This window comes from Panicum hallii, chromosome 3 (assembly GCF_002211085.1).
Source record: "Panicum hallii strain FIL2 chromosome 3, PHallii_v3.1, whole genome shotgun sequence".
NCBI classification, from domain to species: Eukaryota; Viridiplantae; Streptophyta; class Magnoliopsida; order Poales; family Poaceae; genus Panicum; species Panicum hallii.
The window spans coordinates 22,759,402-22,781,037 of NC_038044.1; the positions used below are offsets into that span (position 1 = coordinate 22,759,402).

Below are 21,636 nucleotides of genomic sequence, written 5' to 3' on the forward strand. Positions count from 1 at the left end.
CTACTAATTTCCTGTATGCATTGTGTACAGCCGTTTCCAATGGGAGAGATAGTACGGTTAATGGATTTCTATACACCATATATATATATTATTTCGATGAATTTTGTGTTGCATAAACATTACAGTTTCTTGATAGAGTTCGTTCTCCAGTTAATACGCGCATTAAGTTTCTTTTTTAAGATCTGAGTAACCTTAAAAAAAGGCAGGGAGACAAAAAAAAGAGTTCCTACTATTCACTATAAGAAAAAAACGTGACCCAATTTATGAGAAAATCCCCAGCCGGGGTTGAATCTTGTCACATCAGCTCCGACTCCACCCTTGCATGTCAGCTGTTCACCGTGGGCATGGAGCAGCTCCACACAGAGACACTGTAACCAAGAGTGCATTGTCATCTCGATCATGTCAGTCATGCATGCCTACACGAGAAAATGATCAAATGTAAAGTTTTGAGATTAAAACTATGTACGCGCAGTTTTAATTTTATTTCACGTCCCCAGTGATGTGCTCCTTTTCTTTTTCCAAACGAAGAACACGCTCCATTTCTTAATTATCTGTAGCAGCTAGCTAGCATCGACCATTTCCAGCCCGTAGCCGCAGTGGTGGTGGTGTTGTTTACCTGTGTACAATTGCATTGGCTGATGGGACGTGCAAACCTTCCACGCATCACCTTGCACAATTTATTACGACTGATAACAAATTTAATTCTCAACCAATGTTATATATGCCGCCATGAAAGCTGCATATATATACTTATATACTATAGGAGCAGATCGAGTTCCGTTCGCAGAAAAAAAAAAGGATCAGAACAATGATCAAGTGTGGTGTAATAAACTACAACTTCTCCAGCGTGAGTTGTTTGGTTCTGACTTCAAGTTTATCTTATGTCCCAAAATCATTAGGGACATGATGCAGTTGATTTGATGAGCATAAACTACGTCAGAATAATGTTGTGAGAACCCTCATTATATTCAATTAAGGTGGAGAAATCCTAACTAGCCAGGTTAGCTAGATCCGGCCTTAGTTAGTGGCTTATCAGTACAGAATTAAGTTCTTGCTTATTTTTGGAAATTTGTGGTGAACAACGTAGATAGGGTACAGTGAAGGTGATCTTTGGCCCCTGCACCAGCTTCGGATGTACACAGTCATTTTTTATATTTTAATGTGTGCACCAGGATATATATATATATATATATAAAGATTAATGCTTGATAAAGAAATCCAACGCTATATAAACAGATATTAGCTATTGTGCACTCATCATTTATCTTCCAGGACGCAGGAGCTAATGAGCAGAGATTCAAGAAAAAGGCGACACGATGCCCCATCCATTGTTCATGCCCATCCATCTCCAACAACCTCCCAAGATAAGTTTTTCTCTGGCTCCAAGTGGACAAAACCTTATTCAAATCAAATATGCGTGCATCAAGATGCAGAGTAAGTCGCAGTTATCGTACGTTCAAACATTTCAATAATGAAGCTTAAGATGGAATAGGCTGCCAAAGATAATTTGTTAATAATGGGATCGGAGTGTCTCTATCTGCTTGCATATCAATGAGCTAACCCTTCCTTTTTCCTTTTGATTTTTCATTAGTCCGTCGGAAGAGCTAGTGGGGACGAGGACTAGAAAAACATATCTTCTCAAGCACCACTAGAACCATTCTAAGAAGAGAGAACTGCGTCAAGATGTTAGAAGAGTAAGTACACTCCATGGTATCGTCTACTCCTTGTTTTTCTTCTTGAGCACTTCACTATATATAAGGATTGCCTTAGACACGCACTTATTTCGGCAAAATGAATGGGAAAAAAAGATGTGCCAGCCGGAGCGAGTTCTCCAAACCATCATGCAAAATTAAAATTGGTATGGGTCAGTGAGGAGATGCTCCTTAGCTTAACCAAAACGCTAGAGCATAAAAGTAGCTTACACTAGCACATTTGCTGCGGTACCAATATATCTTAACTAAACCACTAGAACAAGACGCAATCTTTTTAATTCATTGCAGGGCTTGAGAATTATTTTTGAGTAATATAATTAAGGTATATAATGTGCACATTTAATTTTTAGCTGATGATCCAGCAGTTCTTGTCTCCAATAGCTGTCCTCTTACAGAACACGCACGGGTACCTAAAAGTTCCAAAAGCAGGAAGCAGAAGAGAGAGATTCTAGGCGAGGAAAAAAGTAATGCAGCACAGGAGGCAGGCGGCGAGGCATGCCAAGAAAGGAAAGGAAGGAGCCACCGGCGGACCCACGGCCCAATCACCCTGGGCACGCGCTGTAAGATTTAAGAAGCCGGATAGTGCTAGGGAATCACAACGGTAAAAGCATGTACGAAGTTTTTATGTGCTTTGTTGGTCACCAATGGAGAGAAGCGAGGCAAGGAAACTAGCTTGTACATGTGTTTAAAGAGAATACTGGAGATTAGAAAATTGAAAGAGGGGAGCTGATAACTTGATAACTAACTAGAATAGGTTGGATAGGTTCGATTGTTCGAATTTGATCAGCTGTGGTCGCATTCTATTGGAGATGATAACAAAATTATCCTAACCTTGGTCCAGGCCCTAATTGCCCACCTCCCTCCTCCTTTTAGCATGGCCAGCTAAGCCTCCCTAGCGACCACAAATCTGTGTTACGATCGTAAAAAAAAATAGGAAAGATGATGCATATTTTTCAGGAGAGATCACATAATACAGGTCCTAGACACATCGAGAAGCCATGGCATGTGCGGCAAACAGTCGCCGGATCGGGGGGAGATCGGGCTCCAACATCTCCTCTCCAAATCGGCACGCAACACGCGGCGGAAGGGAGGCGATCACGGACAACCGGTCTCTCAAATCAGAGGGGATCAAAGCGGGCGCCGCTGCCGGCCGGCCGGTGATCGTAACGGTGGTGGGGTGACCAGCGTCAGGTCTCAGATGTGGCCGCCTAATTAACCACCACCGCTGGTCCGGTCGCCGGACTGGCGCAGAGAATCCCGCAGCGTCTCGTCTCCCCCGCCCGCTGAGGCCAAAATATCTGGGGCCGTCGCCGCGTCGACGCGGCGCCCTCCGGCCACGTTGTCGTCGTGGAGCTCGTGGGGGAGGGGCGGGGCGGGTCCGGCACGCCGGTCACCTCGGGCGCAGGAAGGAGGCCACGCGGCGCGGAGCCACACGTCCCCGGCAGCTCCAGCGGCCATGTCAGCGCGCTGCCTGCGCCGTGCAGCCGCCCAGTCAGTCCACACGTGGGGGGCGGCAGCTCGGAGAAAATGACGCTCTTGCCCTCCATTAGCTGTTTCCGCAGGTAAAAACCAGGAGATAATTAGGGTCGTAGTAACAAACAAATCCAGGTGAAATTTGGTTAAAGCTCCCTCAAAAAAAAAACGAATTTTTCATATGTGGATGCGCTGTGCGATCTTGCGGTGGAGAGCTTCTCTCAGCTCAGGTGATGCCGTTGAATATTCTTGGTGCTTTTTAGACAATGTTATCATCTTCTTTCCGATAAGCTGGAACAGGTCGATAAAACACTAAACAAGCATATCAGCGGTTTCCTGGATCGATTTTAGTATTGCTTGGATGCCATGCCAACGATCATCATGGGTTTCCGGTCTTTCATGTGCCTTGCAGCTTGGGATGCAGCGCGGTGTAATCTCATATGGGCTAGAAAAGTATTGGCCCCTATCGATAAGTCGCACTTTTTATTCCTTTATGCACTTTTATAAGGATCCCTTGTTCTATTTTCTTCAGAGTACAAAAAGATTGGACGTAAACATAATCAATAATGATATCTTAGCAGTATAAAATATCAATAGAATGGAAGAAAATGTCTAGTGAATAAAATCTACGTCAATCTTGTATTTTAAAATATTTTAGGTATAATTCATAAGACGACTAATGGAAGTGTTGAAACGCTTCTTTAATTTTTTTGAAATCTTATTTTATTTGTCCCTAGATTTCTCTCAGCATTATTTTTCAGATAGCTCGGTTGGTTTTCATGTTTCTCCCTCATTTATCATACATTTTAATATATTTGATTGTTTAATTTATGGCAAAGCTATATATACTGGCCGAAGTGCAAAAGGAAAAAAAGAGCATCACCAATAGAAAAAGTGGGGAAAGGGGAACCCATCATTTTTAGATGGTAAAAGAGATCAAATGTGAATATGGATTAACCAAGTGGCAAAAGGAGAAATTATATCTTAAAGTAAGACTACAAGAGTCATACAAAGAATCAAAACTATGTAAAGGTGGTTCATATTCCGTCTTTCTTTTTTTGCTGGGTACATATTCCGTCTTTTTTTTTTTGCTGGATACCTTAGAATTGGGAGGGTTTTTGTTTACTAGGGCGTTCTAAACTCCCAACGCCTTTATGCATTGCCTTAGCATGGCTGCCGAAATTGAAGAGATAGCAGCCATTTATCTTATCTCGCGTTTACTGAAATTCAGAGTTCTCCAAGTCTTTTTCCTCCTTCAAAGTTCAGACATGAATTTGAGACCGATTTTATTGGCCTTGTCATCTCCCATCCCATGCGAGGCCCTACAGCCAAAAAGAAAAAAAAAAGAAGCACATTTCAGAAAGAGAGTACATATCCGCATCACAAAAGAAGACGGATGGATCGCACGGAGAGCCCCGAGGGCTTACCCGTCATTAAGAAGAGCAGCCACGCGAACCCGCGTTCTTGCCCCAAGCCAAGGAATGTTGCTGTGCAAGCGACGGCCCGACGCCCAGCACAGCACGCACAGCTCGCTGACTCGCCCCGCCCGGCTTCCCCTGCGCCCACGGCTCTCCCTCCCACCTCTTCTTCCTCCTCCTCTCCTCCTCACCCTTTAAAAGCTCCGTCCAAGCTTTCACCCCACTTCACCCCACAACTCACGCAGCCCTCTCCCTCCTTCCTTGGTTCCCGTCCAATCCCCCTGCTTCCTTTTTCTCCCCCCTTGCTGTTCAGGAACTTGCTGCTCTGTTCGATCACCCTGCGCTTGGTTCTTGCGCGTGAGAGCTCAGAGGCGTGTCCTTTTCGCTTCCGTTTGATCCAGTCTTTGCCAATCCAATCGAAGCTCCTTGCTTGGTCCCAAAGGGAGGAGAAAGATCGAGGAGACACGACGACGGCACAAAAATCCGGGGCGAGGGCGGCCATGGCCATGGTTGGTGCTCTGTTCTTTTCCATGAGCACCGCCGTACCATCCGCTTAACTGACCAATCATCGTCTCCGTCCCTGCTTGGTACCAGCTGAACTCGGGCCTCGACCAATCGTCGTCACAACAAGATAGAGAGAGCTGGTAGCAGAAGCTCTCTGCAGCTGCGGAGAACTGGTCCCGGAGAAATGCGGCAGATCTCGTCGCTGCTGCAGGGCCTGGCCCGGTCGCTCTCGGTGGGGAGGGACAGGGACAGGAGAGGGGACGGCGGCGCCGGCGGCGACGGGAAGGCCGCCGCGCCGGCGGTGCTAAGGACGTCCGGCACGGTGTGGGGCGAGGGCTCGGAGACGTTCGCCGCCGTGTGCTCGCGGCGCGGCGAGAAGGGCACCAACCAGGACTGCTCCATCGTCTGGGAGGTCAGCTCCCGCTGCAACTCCTGCTGCTCTGCTCCTTGCTCCATGCTTGCTTAATTTTGCTCTTATTTTTTTTTTGTCAAAATCATTGGTGACACGAAGTTGCGATTGCACGTGATACCATAAAACGCCTAGTTTGAAAAGCAAATTTCCTATGAATTATACGGATCTTTGGGGATTTTTACACAAATTTGGGAATTTCTCATAGGGGCTCGCCTCATGCGTTCTATGGAAGAAAGCAGAGAGCCTTTTGATGTACCTGTGTACTGAACTGAACCTTGACTTGTCTTTCCGTTGCTCACCTAATCAATATTTTATCTGTTCATCTTATTTTCGAGCCTCAGAGAGGCGTTTCAGTTCATTTTGTGCTCCTAGAAATAGCAAATTTTTTTTCCAAAAGTAATATTTTTTTTCTTAATTTCAGTGAGCAACTAAATGAATTGTATGGTATATATTGGCCACAGCGTGTTCTAGTGATAAGGTCAAAATATTCATGGGGGCATAGGTATTGGAGCACGACTCTGGTGTTTCCTTTTGGCTTTCTAGGGCTTTCTCTGTCTCTGACAAGAGAAAGGGATCATACGTGTCCTCGTTAGCTAGCTCAAGGAGCAAGATGTTTGTTTCTGATGATGGCACTTTTCAGCTCTTGGTATCTGAACCCAAAGCTGCAGCTTTGGGTTGTTAAGCTCACAGCCTAAGATGGAAAGTTAGCCACATCACGTAGTAGATTACCACACATGTATTCTTGAGAATTCTTCGTGGACTACATCCTTGTTGTCTGCTAGGGCCTTGAATTGTATCATTGCTTTTTTTTTTCAAGATGGTATTCTTGAATTAATTTTGCTTTTTATTAATTCTGCAACCCAAGACATCCAATAGAGTGAGGACAGCCATGACCTACTGCTAGGTAGCCCTTATGGCTGGGTTGTTCAGTTGGTTGTGTGTGATGTCACACTGGAATCTTAAATTGTCAATTATCATGTAATGATTGTACAGCATAAGATTAACAATCCCCTTAAAGCTGAGCCACACATGTAATGCCAAACCGGCAGAACATTACCACCATACAGAATCACCAAACTTTCACACCAGCAGCTGGCAAACACTATCTAAAGAAAAAACTACAACAATTTGGGTTCATTTTTTTTGAACTCTTCTGTTTGCCCAGTTATGCGAATGTTTGGAATAGGAGAAAATTTGAAGAAAAATGAAAGAGTAAAACTTTGTACAAGATTCTTGTGTTCTGAACAAAATTTGTTCTCATGGCTTTTCTATCGTGTCCGTTTCAGGGCTTCGGTTGCCAGGAGGACACCATCTTCTGCGGCATCTTCGACGGGCACGGCCCATGGGGCCACTACGTCGCCAAGGCCGTGCGCGACTCGCTGCCGCCGTCGCTGCTGTGCCACTGGCAGGAGGCCCTCACGCTGGCGTCGCTCATCGACGGCGAGAAGAAGCTCAGCGACTGCCGGTTCGACCTCTGGAAGCAGTCCTACGTGGCCGCCTGCGCCGCCGTCGACGACGAGCTCCGCCGCAGCCGCCGCCTCGACGCCGTCTACAGCGGCTCCACCGCGCTGTCCGTCGTCAAGCAGGGCGACCTCATGGTCGTCGCCAACGTCGGCGACTCCCGGGCCGTCCTGGGCACCACGTCCGACGACGGCGCCCTCGCCGCCGTCCAGCTCACCGTCGACTTCAAGCCCAACCTGCCTCGTAAGTCGCTAACTACTGTCTCTCTGGCTGGCCGCCATCCTTATGGATTGCGACGGCGGCCGTTGCTGACTCTGTGTTCTGGCACGCGCGATGTGCAGAGGAGAAGGAGCGCATCCGGCGGTGCAACGGCCAAGTGTACTGCCTCGCCGACGAGCCCGGCGTGTACCGTGTCTGGCAGCCCAGCCGGGACTCGCCGGGGCTCGCCATGTCGCGCGCGTTCGGCGACTACTCCGTCAAGGACTGCGGCGTCATCTCGGCGCCGGAGGTGACGCAGAGGAAGATCAGCAGCAGGGACCAATTCGTCATCCTCGCCACCGACGGGGTAACAAGACATGCCCTTTTCATTTTCAGTACGGTGGTGCTCGCCTGATGACTGACGGTGACAAACGTGAACTTTTCCGGCAGGTCTGGGACGTGCTGTCGAACGAGGAGGCCGTGCAGATCGTGGCGGGGACGCCGGACAGGGAGAAGGCGGCGAAGCGGCTGGTGGAGTGCGCCGTCCGCGCGTGGAGGCGCCGGCGGCGGGGCATCGCCGTCGACGACTGCTCGGCGATCTGCCTCTTCTTCCACTCGCCGCCGTCGTAGGGGCGCGCACGACACGTAAACCTGCCTCAATCGACGTCAAGGAGACAACGAAATGCCCATCTCAAGACTACGATCATCGTGCCCGTCGCGCTCGTGGTTGGGAGTGCAATTGTCGCCGTCCACGATGCAGAACGTGCAGGTTGTCGCATGATTGCGACACTGCAGCTGGTGGATGACCAAACCAAAAAAATCTCGGCTTTCACACCGGGCTTGTCAAAATGTACGAGAACGAACACCAGCCACCAGAAAAGGGGGAAAAGATGCATTTTGTCCTCATTTCCAGAGTATGGCTCCGAAATTTCTGTCATGATGGCAAATAGTCGCAATTATAGGTGCACATCAATCACAAATTGGTCACAAATTGCATATTTGGCGCCATCCGCCTAACAAATCGCCAAATCGGAATCTTAGATCATCTGCAATTGAGCACCATGCGTTATTTAACAAATCGCCAAATCGGAATCTTTGATCTTCTGCAATTGAGCACCATGCATTGTTTCGCACGTCCCGGAACATACCAATTCACCAACTATTTGGTTTGATACACTGCAAGCGCATGAAAGTTCAATCTGTGGGAGCTATGAGAGTTGCCGTCGAATCAGCCACTGTAGCGGCTTTTTAGCGATTCAGGAGGCTCCTCTTCCATGACGCCGGCTCCAGTAGTGTCCAAGTATTCCCTTATCGTGGTTTTCCGGTCGCCAAGATAGGTGTGGTCTAAGAAGTTGCTGTATGCTGGTTCACCAAGATTTTTCGCAGCAAGAACACTGAAAAAGCAATTAAAATCATAAGAATGTAGATAACATTGTATTGCTAATAAAAGTATGAGTAACACCAAGCTTCTATACCACATCTCATACAGTAATGAATGGTCGTTATGAAGAAAAATGTGCTCTTGGATAACTACAGTGTTCAAAGCAATGATTTCCCTTTGCTTCAGAAATGTAGCTTGCTTTCAGATGTCAGAAAGCAGTGATATCATTTTTTCCTTCAGAGATGCATCTTGCTTTGATATGTCAGTCTCATAGATGTGCTATACAAGGGAGAACAGATAGAATGTACCCTAAATTATTGGTAGCGTGCATACCTTGTGATGCTAATTACGAATTTGTCCAAGAGATGAAAGAAACAACTCCACAGAGCGTTTAACACTATCATTCAACAGGAAATACTCACCAATGTCTAAGATACAAGCGACATGGTAAAATATCATCTCTCCAGATTTTGTCGATGTTGAACCGTCCATAGCGCTGGTTATATATTACCTTGCTCCCTGCAGAAGGGATGGTTCAAAGTTTCTATATGTAATCGACTTCAGATATGATTTGGCATGCAATTATCTAGAAGCAAGCAACTAAAACTACATTACCCTAAAAACAACTTAAACGTACAGATTTTTTTTTGATTTGTCAGAAAAAAGGTGAGAATAATGTTCAGCATAAGGCTTTTATTAGTTATCATAAACTTATTTGGACAGGATTCAAACATATCTAGCTTAATATGACGTTTAGGACAAGCTAATTAGTACTTTAAAATGTCATAGTATATTAAAAACGAAGGGAATATAGATAAAAGTAATTGGATGAACTTAAAAACAGATTATCATTTCCTTCAAAGCATAAACAACTACTAATACAAAATTTGATGAACAACTGAAGTGAGAGAGACTGAAAGCACACAGACAGTGACAATAATTACAGAACCAGTTGAAAAAAGTTGGAATCATATGAAGACACAAATTCTACCTTGGCATCTCTCTTTGAAATATTCTTCATCGCTGTAGCGTGCACAGACAACCTGACCGACAAATTCCACCAAGACAAAGAATAGCTCTGATTGCAGGAAGCAACAGCAAAGAGCAAAAAGAAAACTACAGGTATGGTTTTGGATGCAGACTACATACTGCTTGATTTGTAAACAGCACTCCATCCAATCCTTCAGGAACAACCTGACAACACATTAAAACACAACCATAAGTGGCAACAAAGAATTGCCAAAAAGCAGTCCAGATTATGGTTCAGGACTGAACAATGAAAATCGATCCTACAAGCATTTCAGACTCATATCGAATGGTGCAAGATTTATTCATTAAACAAAATAGGCTACATCTGCAATCATGAAACGAATCGATTGGTCACCCACCGCAAGAAATCTAAATTCATGTTCCCTCTCGATAAATGCTGGCACCTGAAAATATTATGGATTTTCAGCCTTCACCAAAGAGGAGCTCAGGAATGGTCCATTAGTTTGCCCTTCAACAGATATGATATGTTTCATAGAAAAATACAAGACCTCCTCCTCCTTGATTTCAAATACAGTGACTACTATCAGTCCCCCCTCGCATGGTTCCACGCTTAGGCTTGAGAATTCCTACAAATCACCCAATGCTAGAGTGAAAAAGAGAACATTACGAAACAAAAGAAACCAAAAATGCAACTTTCTTGGAATAAGTACTGGACTCTATATTCACAAACATAATCCAATGTCAAAGCTTTGGATCTCAACAAAATATCTAAGTAACTTCCTCCATAACGAAGTCATATACGGCAAAGGCAGTGATGCGTATATTACTGAAAAGCTCCTTAACAAGAACTAACTCTATGCCCTTGTATATGAGTCAAGGCACACCTATTTGTTCCTGAAGCATGTTGTTTGAAATCCCAACTCTTTTGTGTGCCATTGCACCAGTACTGCAATTTGCTATTACTTTGAATAGGAGAAAGAGGTGTGAAAAGCAAACTAGCTATAGAATTAGTCTATATTTTCCATTATTACACGCAGATTCAGGTTGTTCAATGTATTCCTACAATAAACAGGGATGTATATTCCTACACTAAACAGGGATTACCCAAAATCCTCAACAGGAAGTAGCATGTGTGCATGACAAGAAGAGTTAGACTGTCCACATAGTCATACAAAAGTTGCAACGGTCGCACTTCGTGAACAAATGCCGCGTTTGGGGATTACCCATCAAAATCTCAAGCCGTCCATATGGTGTAATCGAAATTATTCTATCCACCTTGTAGAGTCAGTCACACACTACTGTCAATTATGGTGAGCACCTTGGTGGCCTCGACGGCGATGCCGCGCTCGAAGAAGATGGGGGCGGCGTGGGCGAACACCCGCCGGAACCCCCTCAGCGCCGCCACGCGGAAGCCCTCCAGGTCCGGGAACGTGCTCCTTGCGCTCCGCTCTGCCACCAATCAGCGTCAGGCCTACCAGGCTCAGGGATCGAGGAAACCCACTACCCGTGGCTGCGGCCGGCGCTCCGCTCACCGGAGAGGAGGGAGCCGAAGCCGACGACGGAGATTCGGCCGCCGGGGGCGGCGATGGCGGCGAAGTCCGCGGGGCAGGTGAGCTCGGGGAAGGAGCAGCCGCCGGCGCCACCGGGTGCGACCGTCGCGTCGTGGGGATGCATGGGGCCGCGATGGCGGGTGGCCGGTGGCGAGAGCTCCGGCAAGCGGCGGAGGCGGAGGCGGGCAGCGGGGAAGGGGAGAGCAGGTGGGAGGAGGGCGGGGCGCTGCGGGACGTTGGATGGTGATCGGGCGGCTGCGGGTGGCCCCAGGCGAGGATGCGCGAGGGCGCGCATTATTGAGTAGGCTGAGGCGAGGATCTGATTCTTCCAATGGCGCAAGGGACAAAAGGAGCAACGACCGCGTGTCCAAAAAAAAACCCCACTCCGAACGGCTTTGGCAGAGCTGCACCTGCACAACTGATTCTCTAGTCAACTGATTATTTGGTTGAAGTGATTCTAACCGAATAAATCGTTCACTAAGTTAACTAATTCTTGATTGACAAAATTCCTAATATTACAGTGGTAAAATTGAGAATTATTTATTTAATACTGAAATTTTTCAACTTTCCTATTTAACATTGAACTTTCATTTTCTATTTGACACTTGCGTCCATTCACTTAACTCATGATAACACGTGGACTCCTCCTCTATTTTTAAGCTAAAATAACTATCAAATCACCTCTAAAATCTATAAACCTTTATCTAGTGATATAACAAATGTAAATGAATCCATTTTGTATAAAAACACATATTTAGCGGTTAAAATTTTAAAATAAAAATTAATCAAAGTAGGTAACTTTGAAGACTATTTGAATTTTTAGTGCACAAAAGTACTTTCCAACAATTATGCAAAAATACATAATATTCCTACATTTGGATGAAAGAATTTATAAAATTACTTTACATGATAAATTACAGAGAAAATTTAAAATTCTTTAAGAAAAAGAAATTTTAAATTGTTTCACAGAAATAAATTTTAAAATAACTTCGAGATTCTCTAAGTAACTTATGATTGAAGATAATTTTAAAAATTATTTCATTACCATGATAGGATTATTAGGTATAGTTTTATAATTTTTGGAAAGTAATGACATGTCCTAAAAATTTAGATAAGCTTCGAAAGTAGCCTATTTTGGTAAATTTTTAATTTAAGATTTTAAATGATATATATGTATTTTTATGCAAAATGGGATCTCCATTCGTTATATCTCTACAAAAAGTTTCATGAATTTTGGAGGTGATTTAATAGTCATTTTAGCCTAGAAAAGAGAGGGGAGAGTCCACATGTTACTGTTCACATGAGTTAGCTGACGGAATTGACGGAAGTTTCAAATAGGGAATGAAAGTTTAACTCACTATCATACAGTGAAGTTAAAAAATTTCAATGTCAAATAAGTAATTCTCAACTATACTGCCGATGTTTCGATCACTGGCTAGTAATTTGCGTCGTGCTTCTCGGTGGCTCGATGGGTAACAATCGAATGCAAGGATTTAGAATGGTTCGGGCGAATGCCCTGGCCTACGTCTAGTATGGGGTGGTTTGCTTCGTGTTCCTCACGTTCGAATATTGGATGCTTACAACGGGGCGTTTGCAAGCGGTGCCTATATGTGTGTGATTGCGTGCCCTCTTTCTAGAAAAGACCCAACTCTGCTTTATATATGTGGTGAGCTGGGCTATATTGCGTGAGACAGGGGGTATCTTTCCCCTAGGGTCGGCTGCCCTACACGTGTCCTGCTCGGGACCCGCGTCCGATCGTGCTTCGCCTCTCGCCGAAGTCAAGTCCTGTCAGCTTGGTCCGCGGCGCCGCCCAACACGTCCTCGATCCTGTCCGCCATTCCTGTCGTAGGGGATGGTGCCGTCATCCTCGCGGCACGTCTCCCAGATGTGTCGAGGGCGGGCCTCTGATTGGGTCAGCAGCCTCCCGCCTCCCCTTTGCCAGTCGGGAGGTCGGGCTCCTCATTTATGGTGGCCGCCTGGTTCGTGGTGGGGCCCTCTAGCTCGGCGGACCTGCCTTCCCCTACGCCTGATAGGGGGGACCCATTAGGATCCGCGCATCATGCTGACGGACAGGGGGCGTGGATGGTGTGAGCACCGGTCACGGTGTCATGATGGGCCCGGGGTGCCCCGCCGGTCCTCTCGTATGTAGGTGGCGCCCTACACTAGCTGTCAGGGGGGGGGCAGGGGGAGGGAGGATGCGCGTGCACATCGTGTCGAATCCTGGAGAGTTATGCTTCTTCACGCCTTCCCCAGGAAATCTCGTGCCCAGGCTTTCTCTAGGGGCAGGTTCGGTTCCCCCGGCCGCCACTGCTGCGCGGCAGGTTGGGAGAGCGCCACGCAGCTTGCGCCCGGCTGCTCTTCGGCCATGGTGTCTCGTGTTCCATCAGGCCGAATCACCTGTAGGCGTCCGGCTAATCTCTGCTTAGGCCCCTAAGGGCCGTATTTTGGGGTACCTATGATCCACAACCCCCGTCAATAGCCCCCGAGCCCGTGCGTGGCTCGGAGAGTCATAGGGGGGCTCCTCCATCTGATTTAGACGTTATCTTCTCGGGCTCGGTGTGCACCATACCATGAAGATTTCTGCAGGGACTGCGCGAGCGGACCCAATGGGTGTAGCCCCCGAGCCCCTACGGGGGTCGTGTGGACATGCGCAGGTGGTTAGGAGCGGGCGTCCTGCCCCGTATCCAATGCAACGTGATAGGGGGTGATCCCCCTCGGTCAGACTCATGTGGGTGTGCGCGAGCACACACACTGGGTGTAGCCCTCGAGCCTCTGGGGGAGTTAGAAACTCGCGCAGAGGGTTAACTGGTGTCTGAGTCAGCATCCTGCGCTCAGCGCTTCGGCCCGGGCGCCTTCAATCAGGTCTCGTCACCGCCGATCGCGGTCAAGGGTGATCGCGCTAACGTCGAGATTACTTTCGTGGATTCATCATCTCGCGCCCATCCTTGCTATCTTCCACGGCTCGCGCCGCTCACCGCGTGGCCTTGCCTCGGTGATCGTCCACTTGTCTTGGCTTATCGGTGCGGTCTCATCGAGTGGGCCGTAGGTGGAGACGACCGAGGCAGGTGGGCGTCTTAACGCGGATACGCTAGCGCCAGCCCTACCCTGCCCTGAGGGGCGCTCCATTTTGCCTCGGCTATAAATAGCCTGCTCATCTCTTATCTGTTCGCTCAGCTTTGCTAACCTCACCTTTCGATGACGAGTGGTAGATCTAAGCCTCCCAGAGCTTGGGATCGGCTTGCCTGAGCTGGATCCGAGTCCTTGTTGGTTGCTACTAGGGGATTGGCTGTTAGCGGTGGAGCATCTCGAAGGATGACCGGGAGTTTCAAACCCCCCCCCCTTGCGGCCGTCGTGAGGCAGTTACCCTGCTCTTGGTGCCGGTGCCTTCAAGGGCGCGGTTGTTGAAGGCGCTTAAGTACCAAATTTAGGCCATCAACTCCTGCATAAACACCGGAAAGACAAGCATCAACAATAGTGGTAGGGGTTATTACTAATAAATTCCACAAGTGTTGGTAAATATTTATATGCAGATCAATTAGAGGAGAAAACACACGTCAAGAGCAAGGAAACACACCCCTCAATCCAAGGCAAAAGGCGTCGACCAATCAGAGCGTGTCATTCAGCCTCACATGGATCTAAGGGCCCACAAACACATGCAACCAAGTTAGGATAGGGCCGGCGCTTGCATTACAGACCTAAGGGCCCACTGGGCAGCCACCCTGCCAAAGGGTAAGGTAGTGGGAGCCAAGGCCAGGTCAGCCGAACCACTGGTTCGGCCCAACCAGGCTGAGCTCCACCAACCTTCCCCTTCCACGTGGCGCCTCCTCATTGCTTTCCAATGGTGGTTGTGGGTGATTGTAGCTATTTTCCCGGCCGATAGCTACTGTGACAAGGCTTTGAGGGAAGGGGCTCCTAATTGAGACACACCATCCAAGAAAGTCTTGAGCCTTGTTGCAAAGGGCAAAGCCTTGCCGATCTTGTGTTTAGAGTAGGGAGAGAGTGAGGGGTTGTTCGGGAGGAGTGCCGGGGTGTCGGTTCTCGCTCCTCCCAACTTGTACCTCTATGGATGCTGCTATATTCTTCAGAGTTAAGTAAGCGTTCGTGATTCCTTCTTGTAGTTTTATACTTGGTTGCATGAGTAGCCTTATTCCCTTGCTATCATAGTATAGGCTTGAGTGCTCTCACATATGTCTATAGTATACACAATTTGTTCACACTGTTGACTGAGATTAGTTCTCTTACTCGCAGGTTTTGTTGCTCTGTATTATACAGAGTGCTGTAGTTTTCTATGGGAGCTCAGACGTAGTTAGACTGCAGTAGTAATCCATAGCGTAGACGTGGTGTCTAGGCTAGGGGTTATCCTTCCTTTTTCTTATATCCCACAGGTTGCTAGAGGTAGGCAGTAGGTGGTGACAGCCCTATTGGTCCTTTGTAATCCTCCACATTCGGATATAGCATTGAGCTATTGGCCGGAGTCGCCTGGCGGACCAGGTGTAAACCGGTGCCCGAAGCGAGTATTTTGCCCGAGAGATCGACCTTTAACTCACCTATAGTGCTACCTCAGAAATCCTCTCTACCCTCGCCACCTATCTTGGTGTGTCCTTGGACTGACTAGAATAGAAGTTAGTGCACACACGTTCGGTCAGATTCGATACCCCTTGGAATACTTTGAGGTGAAATCTATAACGGTATCCGTGCGCTTGCGGATCTATTCGCTATCGCTAAAATACCCAACAAGCTTTCTAGCACCGTTGCCGAGGAACGGTCGCTGTATCTTTCTTCGTACCTAGACGTCCTTGTATCTTTTGCTTTTCTTTCCTTCTATCCTTACCCCCGCTACCCATGGAGAAGCCATCCTTCCACAGCCTCTCTACCCCAAGGCGCAAGTTCTACGAGCCGCTGTCATCTTCTACATCTGGCTATGAACTCTATCCTGACCTTATCGCTTTGGTTTGGAAGTTTTCCTTCTCTAGGTTAAGTAGCGAAAACCCAGACCACCATCTGTATGAGTTCGAGCAGCTGTGTTCGCACTTTGCCTTTGCAAGCATGATACAAGATGTCCTCAGGTGGAATTTCTTCCCCTTCACTCTTAAGGGGAAGGCTGAGCAATGGTACACGTGTGCCGTAGGTGTCACGAATGACAGCTGGGACAACCTTAGAAAGAGATTCTCTATCATCTTCTTTTAGAAGAATGAGAAGGAAAATTTAGGCGCAGCTTGGGCTAGATTTTCGCTCTTGGTGAAATCCGAACTTGTCCTATCGATACTCAATCCTTTTTTGCTTCACAAATTTTAAAAGAGTCTCGATAAGGATTTCGCCAATTATCTTGACTTCATCACTAGAGGGGTATCTCTCCATAAGATTCTAGCTGAAGGTAGTAAAATCTTAGATCGTATCTCCAAGAACACCTCCTTCATGGTCGACTCTAAACCTCTCCGAGAAGAGTGTGAGTCGAGCCATGAGGATCCTCTAGCGGCTGAATCTGATCCTTCATCGTCCACATCCTCACATTCAACCATAGAACCCTCGCCCAAACTAGGAACATTGGAGGGAGAAGAAATTCGACCCCCGAAGTTCCCTTCTCAAGTCGAGGATGATCCATCAAGAAACTATAGAAACACCTTGAATCTCTTCGATGCCCAATTAGGAGAGGAACCTTCTTCTGTCCACACCAACCAATTTAGAAATCCCTTGACAGAACCTTCCCTCAGGCCTACGGTACCTACTTCTCCTCCTGATCCTCCCAACAAAGAAATTCTCAAGGAGGCCATAGAGAAGCTTTTCCAAAGCGTTTTGGATCAGTTCACCATCTACGATCATTCCTTGCTCTATAAGGGGAAATATTGTAGAAGCCCATCTTAACCCCATCATGAAGGTCAATATCATACCATGGCACTTAGCGTACACTTTTTTGGGTAATGTACCGCTGAGACCATCTGACAAGCTCCTAAAAAGTTGTCAACCTAGACTTCCACATCTTCGACATCCTCAATTCTGATCTTTTTCTAGGCTACCCGCTAGAAAAACTTCTCGATGCATCTCCAGGGAGCCTAAATGAAAAGCCTAGGGAAACTTCTTCTGCCACCGCTACCTCTTGTTTAGAAAATCCTATGGCGAAGGCTCTTCCCAAGCAAAACCCACTCGAGAAGATGGTGCATGCATCTTCGTTCGTATCATCCGAGCCTGTTCTATTTGAGGTTGCAAAATTTGCCACTCATGAAGAGCACGACTCGGAAGAAATCCTTCACCTTTGTGAAGACGAATGATCGTCATCACCCTCAATCGAGTTTGAGCCTCTTCCCACTAGCCCGGAGTACGTTGTTCTCAACCACGATCGATTTCCAACCATGATCTCCCACGATGAATCTCTCGAGATGGAGAATCCATGGGCCATGGAATTTTGTGAGGCACCGACTCTGGAGTTCGAAGGAAAAAATACAATAGATGAGCATGGGAGCTTCATCCTTGAATTACCACAAGAACCATGCTCGTTCAATGCCCCTCCAGAGACTGGCATGCTTTCTGCCCTGAGCATGCATGAGGACTGCAACTGCCTTAAGGTTCTTTCTTGCAAAGTCTTTAGAAGATTGGTTGTAGATGCATTTGTTGACCATAAACATTGCAAATTTTGTGGATGCGTTGTGGCACTAACCTTGTAGCTAAAGCTTCAATAATACATGAACAGTTGGTGGTGAGAGGGGAACACATCACCAATGATAGCTACAAGAGAATGTTCCCATGGTCGAGCTTGTGATCATAAACAAAGCACTGCTGGGAGATAGCCCGAATTATCATTTCCCTTTCGAATAAAAGCAAGATCATGTCTCTAGAATAAACTCTCCTTCGGTATTTTTGATCGCTAACCATTTCAGGTGGAGATTAAAAAGAACGACGGATGGGTGATGCCTAAAAATATGATAAATACATCGACTACAACACCATGGTAATTCTTGGTTAGGGAACGATTATGAAGGGAAGCTTGAACTCCACACACATGAGTTGTATTGCTCAGCTATGCAAACTCCAAGTATGGGGGAGGTATGTAAGGATCCCAAGTAAATTCCTTCCATGTAAATTCTTATCTTGGTTTGGAGATGGTGTTAGTTCTTGCATCTTGCCAAAAAAAATTGATAAATAATCCAAAAAAATATTTGAGTTCGAATAAAGGCTTCCTGGTTCTCGAACCAACAGAGTCCCTCTTTGTTTCCACCCTTTAGTTTTGAATACAGCATCAGATATAAGCACAAATGTGGGGGAGATCTCTCAAGTTCATCATCGCCACACACACTCGAGATCTCCCACAATTGTATCGCACAACATCGACTGCGCCAACATGACAAGGGACAAGGCGAGGGCACCAGAGAGAGTCAGCTGCCCCTGTGGTTTGGCTGAATCATCATTGGTCTGCCTCGATCCTCATATTCTTCAAAAGCGATGGTATGTGCACCCTCTACCTCTCTACTCTCCTTGATTCATGAGTTTAAATTAATCTCACCTCTGATCATTAAAGGAATATATGCTCTTTATGGTTGGCATACATGTACTGTATTCCTTGCTTGCACCTGTTTGCTTGTGAACCTATATCTTTAGAAAACATGCTATCTAGGTTGTTAATGTTTGAGATATGGCATAATAAAATGAATCTTGCTCTGTTCTATCCAAAGTGCCTGGGAAGATTATCTTGAAAAATAATAACCTAGTTAGCTCCTCTTTGATATGCATCCGTCCTGCCAAAGCCAAATGTTGATCTTATTTAAAAACATATACACGTATGTTGCTTGCTATGATGTTGAGCTTTGCTAAATTATTGTGACCCTCGTGGAATATTTCGGCATTCTTTAGTTCCATTATGTTGGAGTGTTTAAAAATAGCTGTGCAGTATTGAAATACATATTATGGCCACAATAAATGAAACAACAATACACTAGTCTACTGGAATACGCAATAAAAGATGACATAATGAGTAGTCGAGTACACGAGAACACACTGAAACAACATCAAGTTCATTACAATAAAGGCATGAAATAAACTGCGTATATGAGAACATAATGAAACAATAGCAAGTCCATTACATGACAACACAAGGATTACTGCAAGACTACTGGGCGTAACGAGACCACTTCCCTTTTCTCAATGCATCAGATTCTCCTCTATTGCTGCTTTCACTAGGCAGCGGCAAACGGGTGAAGGCTGTTCCCATCATCACCCTTAATTTACTAGATTTACCACGCCTTGACATCCTACAGTTGCATAATACATAAATTAACTAAACCCTAAACCTTAAGCAAAGAAGAACCTAAGGTTCAATAATACACATAATATACACCAAATCAATGCGTAAAAAATGAGGAAAAAATGAGGAAGGGAGAGAGGATACCTTGCTCTCGAAGATTTATGAATCAAATCAAAGTTTTTGAGGTTGAATATGTTGATTTCTGAGGATTGACGGGCAGGGAAGAGAGAAAAACCAAGACGGACTTATGGAAGAAGGCTCGGGCAGGAGAAATAGGGGGTGGAATTTTGCAAGTAGGCTTGGCGTCATAGACCATGGTACTGAACTGGGCGCTTAGATCTGTGGCGCTGAGCTTGACGCCATGGTTCGTGACGCTGGGGTCCTTGCCATAGGGGACTGGGATCTTGACGCCATGGCTCACGGTGCCGAGATATGTTACCTCGGCGCCGTAAGTCAACCCTCAACGTCCAAATTCGAAAATAGTTCTCTAACGATCCAAATGTGAATTTTTTCGAAAAGTACCGAAATGGTAAAAAAAGACGGCAACCAGCCGCCAAAGAGCAATTGCAACCCGCGAAGGACGCGGCCCCATCCCCGGCCTGATGACGCGCCGCCCCCTCATCCACCTCCACCTCGCGTGATCAGGCCACCGGCGACGCGCAGCCGCTCCGCGCAAGGGGAGACCGGGGGTCACCTGAGAGCGGTGGCAGCGTGTGGGCCCATACCCGGCCGGATGAGTGGATGACGCACCACCCCGGCACCCCAACTTCTATCTCCTCTTCGCCATCGTCTGTCTCCGGCGCCCTCGCCGCCTCGCTCCTGCTCGCCGCCCCGCTGCTCCTCTCCTACGCCGCGCTCCGCGACGTCCCCTCGGCGCGCCTTGTCCTTCGCCACCACCCGCTCCGCCTCCGCTCAGCCTTCCTCTGGAACTCCCCCTCCCGCGCGCTCGCCTCCGCCGCCCTCCCCGCCGAGGCCCTGCGGGTGTACAACCGCATGGCGCGCTCCGGCGTGGCCCCCGACGACGGCACCTTCCCCTTCGCGCTCCACGCCGCCGCCGTTGCCGCGGGGGAGCGACCGGACAAAGTTTGCTGCCTGCTTTGGTTGATCTTGGTTGTTTTCATTTGGGAAAGCAGGTCCACGGGTACAGTATATGGAAAGCCATGGAATCGGATATTTTCATTGCCAACTCAATGATGGATATGTACGAAAAATTTGGTTTTTCGGAGAAAGCATCAGCTATCTTTGAAAAAATTGATGCACCCATTATGGTCCCATGGAATGCAATGATTGCAAATCTTGCCCAAAATGGAGCCGAGTCTGAGGCTTTCAGGCTTTTCATTGAGATGCAGAAGAATGGGAAATGCCCAAATGCATTTCACCGTAGTGAACCTGCTTCCAGCCTGTTCGAGGGTGGCCTCTCTAAGCATGGGGAAGCAGATACATGCCGCGAACTTTCTAAAGATGGGCACCTCTTCCATCTCCTCTTCGCCTGCGCAAGCAGCCAGCGATGCGCCGCTGCGCACGAGGGAACCTGGGACGAGCAGGAGCGGCATGACCTGAGAGCGGTGGCAGTTTGGTGGGTCTCGTCCGTAGCAACGATGGTGGCCATGCGGCCTGAATCGCCTCGCGAACCTGGCCCCTATGTACGTCATCTCTGTGAGCTTTCTTGTCTTTGGTTTGTCACCGGCAAGCTGCATCTGCTTTCAACTCGACGGCTATCCACCATGGTGAACAGAGGTTATTCAATTTCTCATAGCTCTTAAACTTTTGGAGTGTGAACAAAAGCATCATGGCCCAGCAGCTAATCTGAATAAGCAGAGCTACAGAAATCGATTTGAGTGAGATATGCACCTATTCTTCCAGCCTTGTACTTTAGTGGATGTGTCCGTGCAGGGGTTATCCAATTTCATATGACTGAAAACAAATTAGTAATAATCTTTAGAACAAGTCGGATTTGGATTTGCTTAATCACATTTTGTTTTCTTGTCTTGTATTACCTACATGTACACTTTTAAAATTTTAGGATTCAATTTTAGGGGAACTGCTGGAGGGGGGTAAGATTTAGGGAGAAGTTTTAGGATTCACAGTGCCAGGATCGCTTGGGGACGCTCTTACATTGTTTGAGCTTATTGTTATTTGGTTGGACTCAAGCGACCAGATTAGATTAATAGATTACACATTTACACATTTATTGGATCAGCTAGCAATGAATTCCATGCCTTTTGTGTGTTATTAGCACGGAGCAATAGGTTACACATTCAATCAAATGCTCTAGGTCATTCTTTAAATTGGTCATCACATGTC

General features: G+C 47.0%; 3 protein-coding genes across 4 annotated transcripts; 2 read left to right on the forward strand and 1 right to left on the reverse strand.

Moving 5' to 3' along the window:
• The first annotated feature begins 4,827 nt into the window (after positions 1-4,827).
• LOC112884987 (probable protein phosphatase 2C 48) lies at positions 4,828-8,084 on the forward strand. Its single transcript, XM_025950649.1, has 4 exons — positions 4,828-5,519; positions 6,806-7,223; positions 7,322-7,545; positions 7,629-8,084. The coding sequence occupies exons 1-4, from the start codon at positions 5,292-5,294 to the stop codon at positions 7,806-7,808; spliced, it is 1,050 nt and encodes a 349-aa protein (XP_025806434.1). The 5' UTR covers positions 4,828-5,291; the 3' UTR covers positions 7,809-8,084.
• Positions 8,085-8,225: 141 nt separating this feature from the next.
• Positions 8,226-11,436, reverse strand: LOC112884988. 2 transcript variants are annotated; one of them, XM_025950650.1, is made up of 8 exons: positions 11,082-11,436; positions 10,868-10,998; positions 10,098-10,175; positions 9,948-9,992; positions 9,709-9,753; positions 9,551-9,602; positions 8,982-9,078; positions 8,226-8,572 (listed from the first exon to the last, which is right to left on the reverse strand). In XM_025950650.1, the coding sequence occupies exons 1-8, from the start codon at positions 11,392-11,394 to the stop codon at positions 8,407-8,409; spliced, it is 927 nt and encodes a 308-aa protein (XP_025806435.1). In that variant the 5' UTR covers positions 11,395-11,436; the 3' UTR covers positions 8,226-8,406. The 2 variants fall into 2 exon arrangements, with proteins under 2 accessions (XP_025806435.1, XP_025806436.1); XM_025950651.1 differs by lacking the exons at positions 9,948-9,992; positions 10,098-10,175.
• Positions 11,437-20,073: 8,637 nt separating this feature from the next.
• On the forward strand, positions 20,074-21,095 carry LOC112885359 (putative pentatricopeptide repeat-containing protein At3g49142). Its single transcript, XM_025950992.1, has 2 exons — positions 20,074-20,415; positions 20,466-21,095. The coding sequence occupies exons 1-2, from the start codon at positions 20,074-20,076 to the stop codon at positions 21,093-21,095; spliced, it is 972 nt and encodes a 323-aa protein (XP_025806777.1).
• Positions 21,096-21,636: the final 541 nt, after the last annotated feature.

Bases quoted from the DNA above. Each gene is read 5' to 3' on its own strand.
- LOC112884987 (XM_025950649.1), top strand. From the start codon at position 5,292: ATGCGGCAGATCTCGTCGCTGCTGCAGGGCCTGGCCCGGTCGCTCTCG. The intron at 5,520-6,805 runs GTCAGCTCCCGC...TGTCCGTTTCAG, and splicing joins ACTGCTCCATCGTCTGGGAG to GGCTTCGGTTGCCAGGAGGA. The intron at 7,546-7,628 runs GTAACAAGACAT...CTTTTCCGGCAG, and splicing joins TCATCCTCGCCACCGACGGG to GTCTGGGACGTGCTGTCGAA.
- LOC112884988 (XM_025950650.1), bottom strand. From the start codon at position 11,394: ATGCGCGCCCTCGCGCATCCTCGCCTGGGGCCACCCGCAGCCGCCCGA. The intron at 9,603-9,708 runs GTATGTAGTCTG...TTTGTCGGTCAG, and splicing joins TGCTGTTTACAAATCAAGCA to GTTGTCTGTGCACGCTACAG. The intron at 8,573-8,981 runs GTGAGTATTTCC...TTGCTTTTTCAG, and splicing joins CGCTTGTATCTTAGACATTG to TGTTCTTGCTGCGAAAAATC.
- LOC112885359 (XM_025950992.1), top strand. From the start codon at position 20,074: ATGACGCACCACCCCGGCACCCCAACTTCTATCTCCTCTTCGCCATCG. The intron at 20,416-20,465 runs GTTTGCTGCCTG...TTGGGAAAGCAG, and splicing joins CGGGGGAGCGACCGGACAAA to GTCCACGGGTACAGTATATG.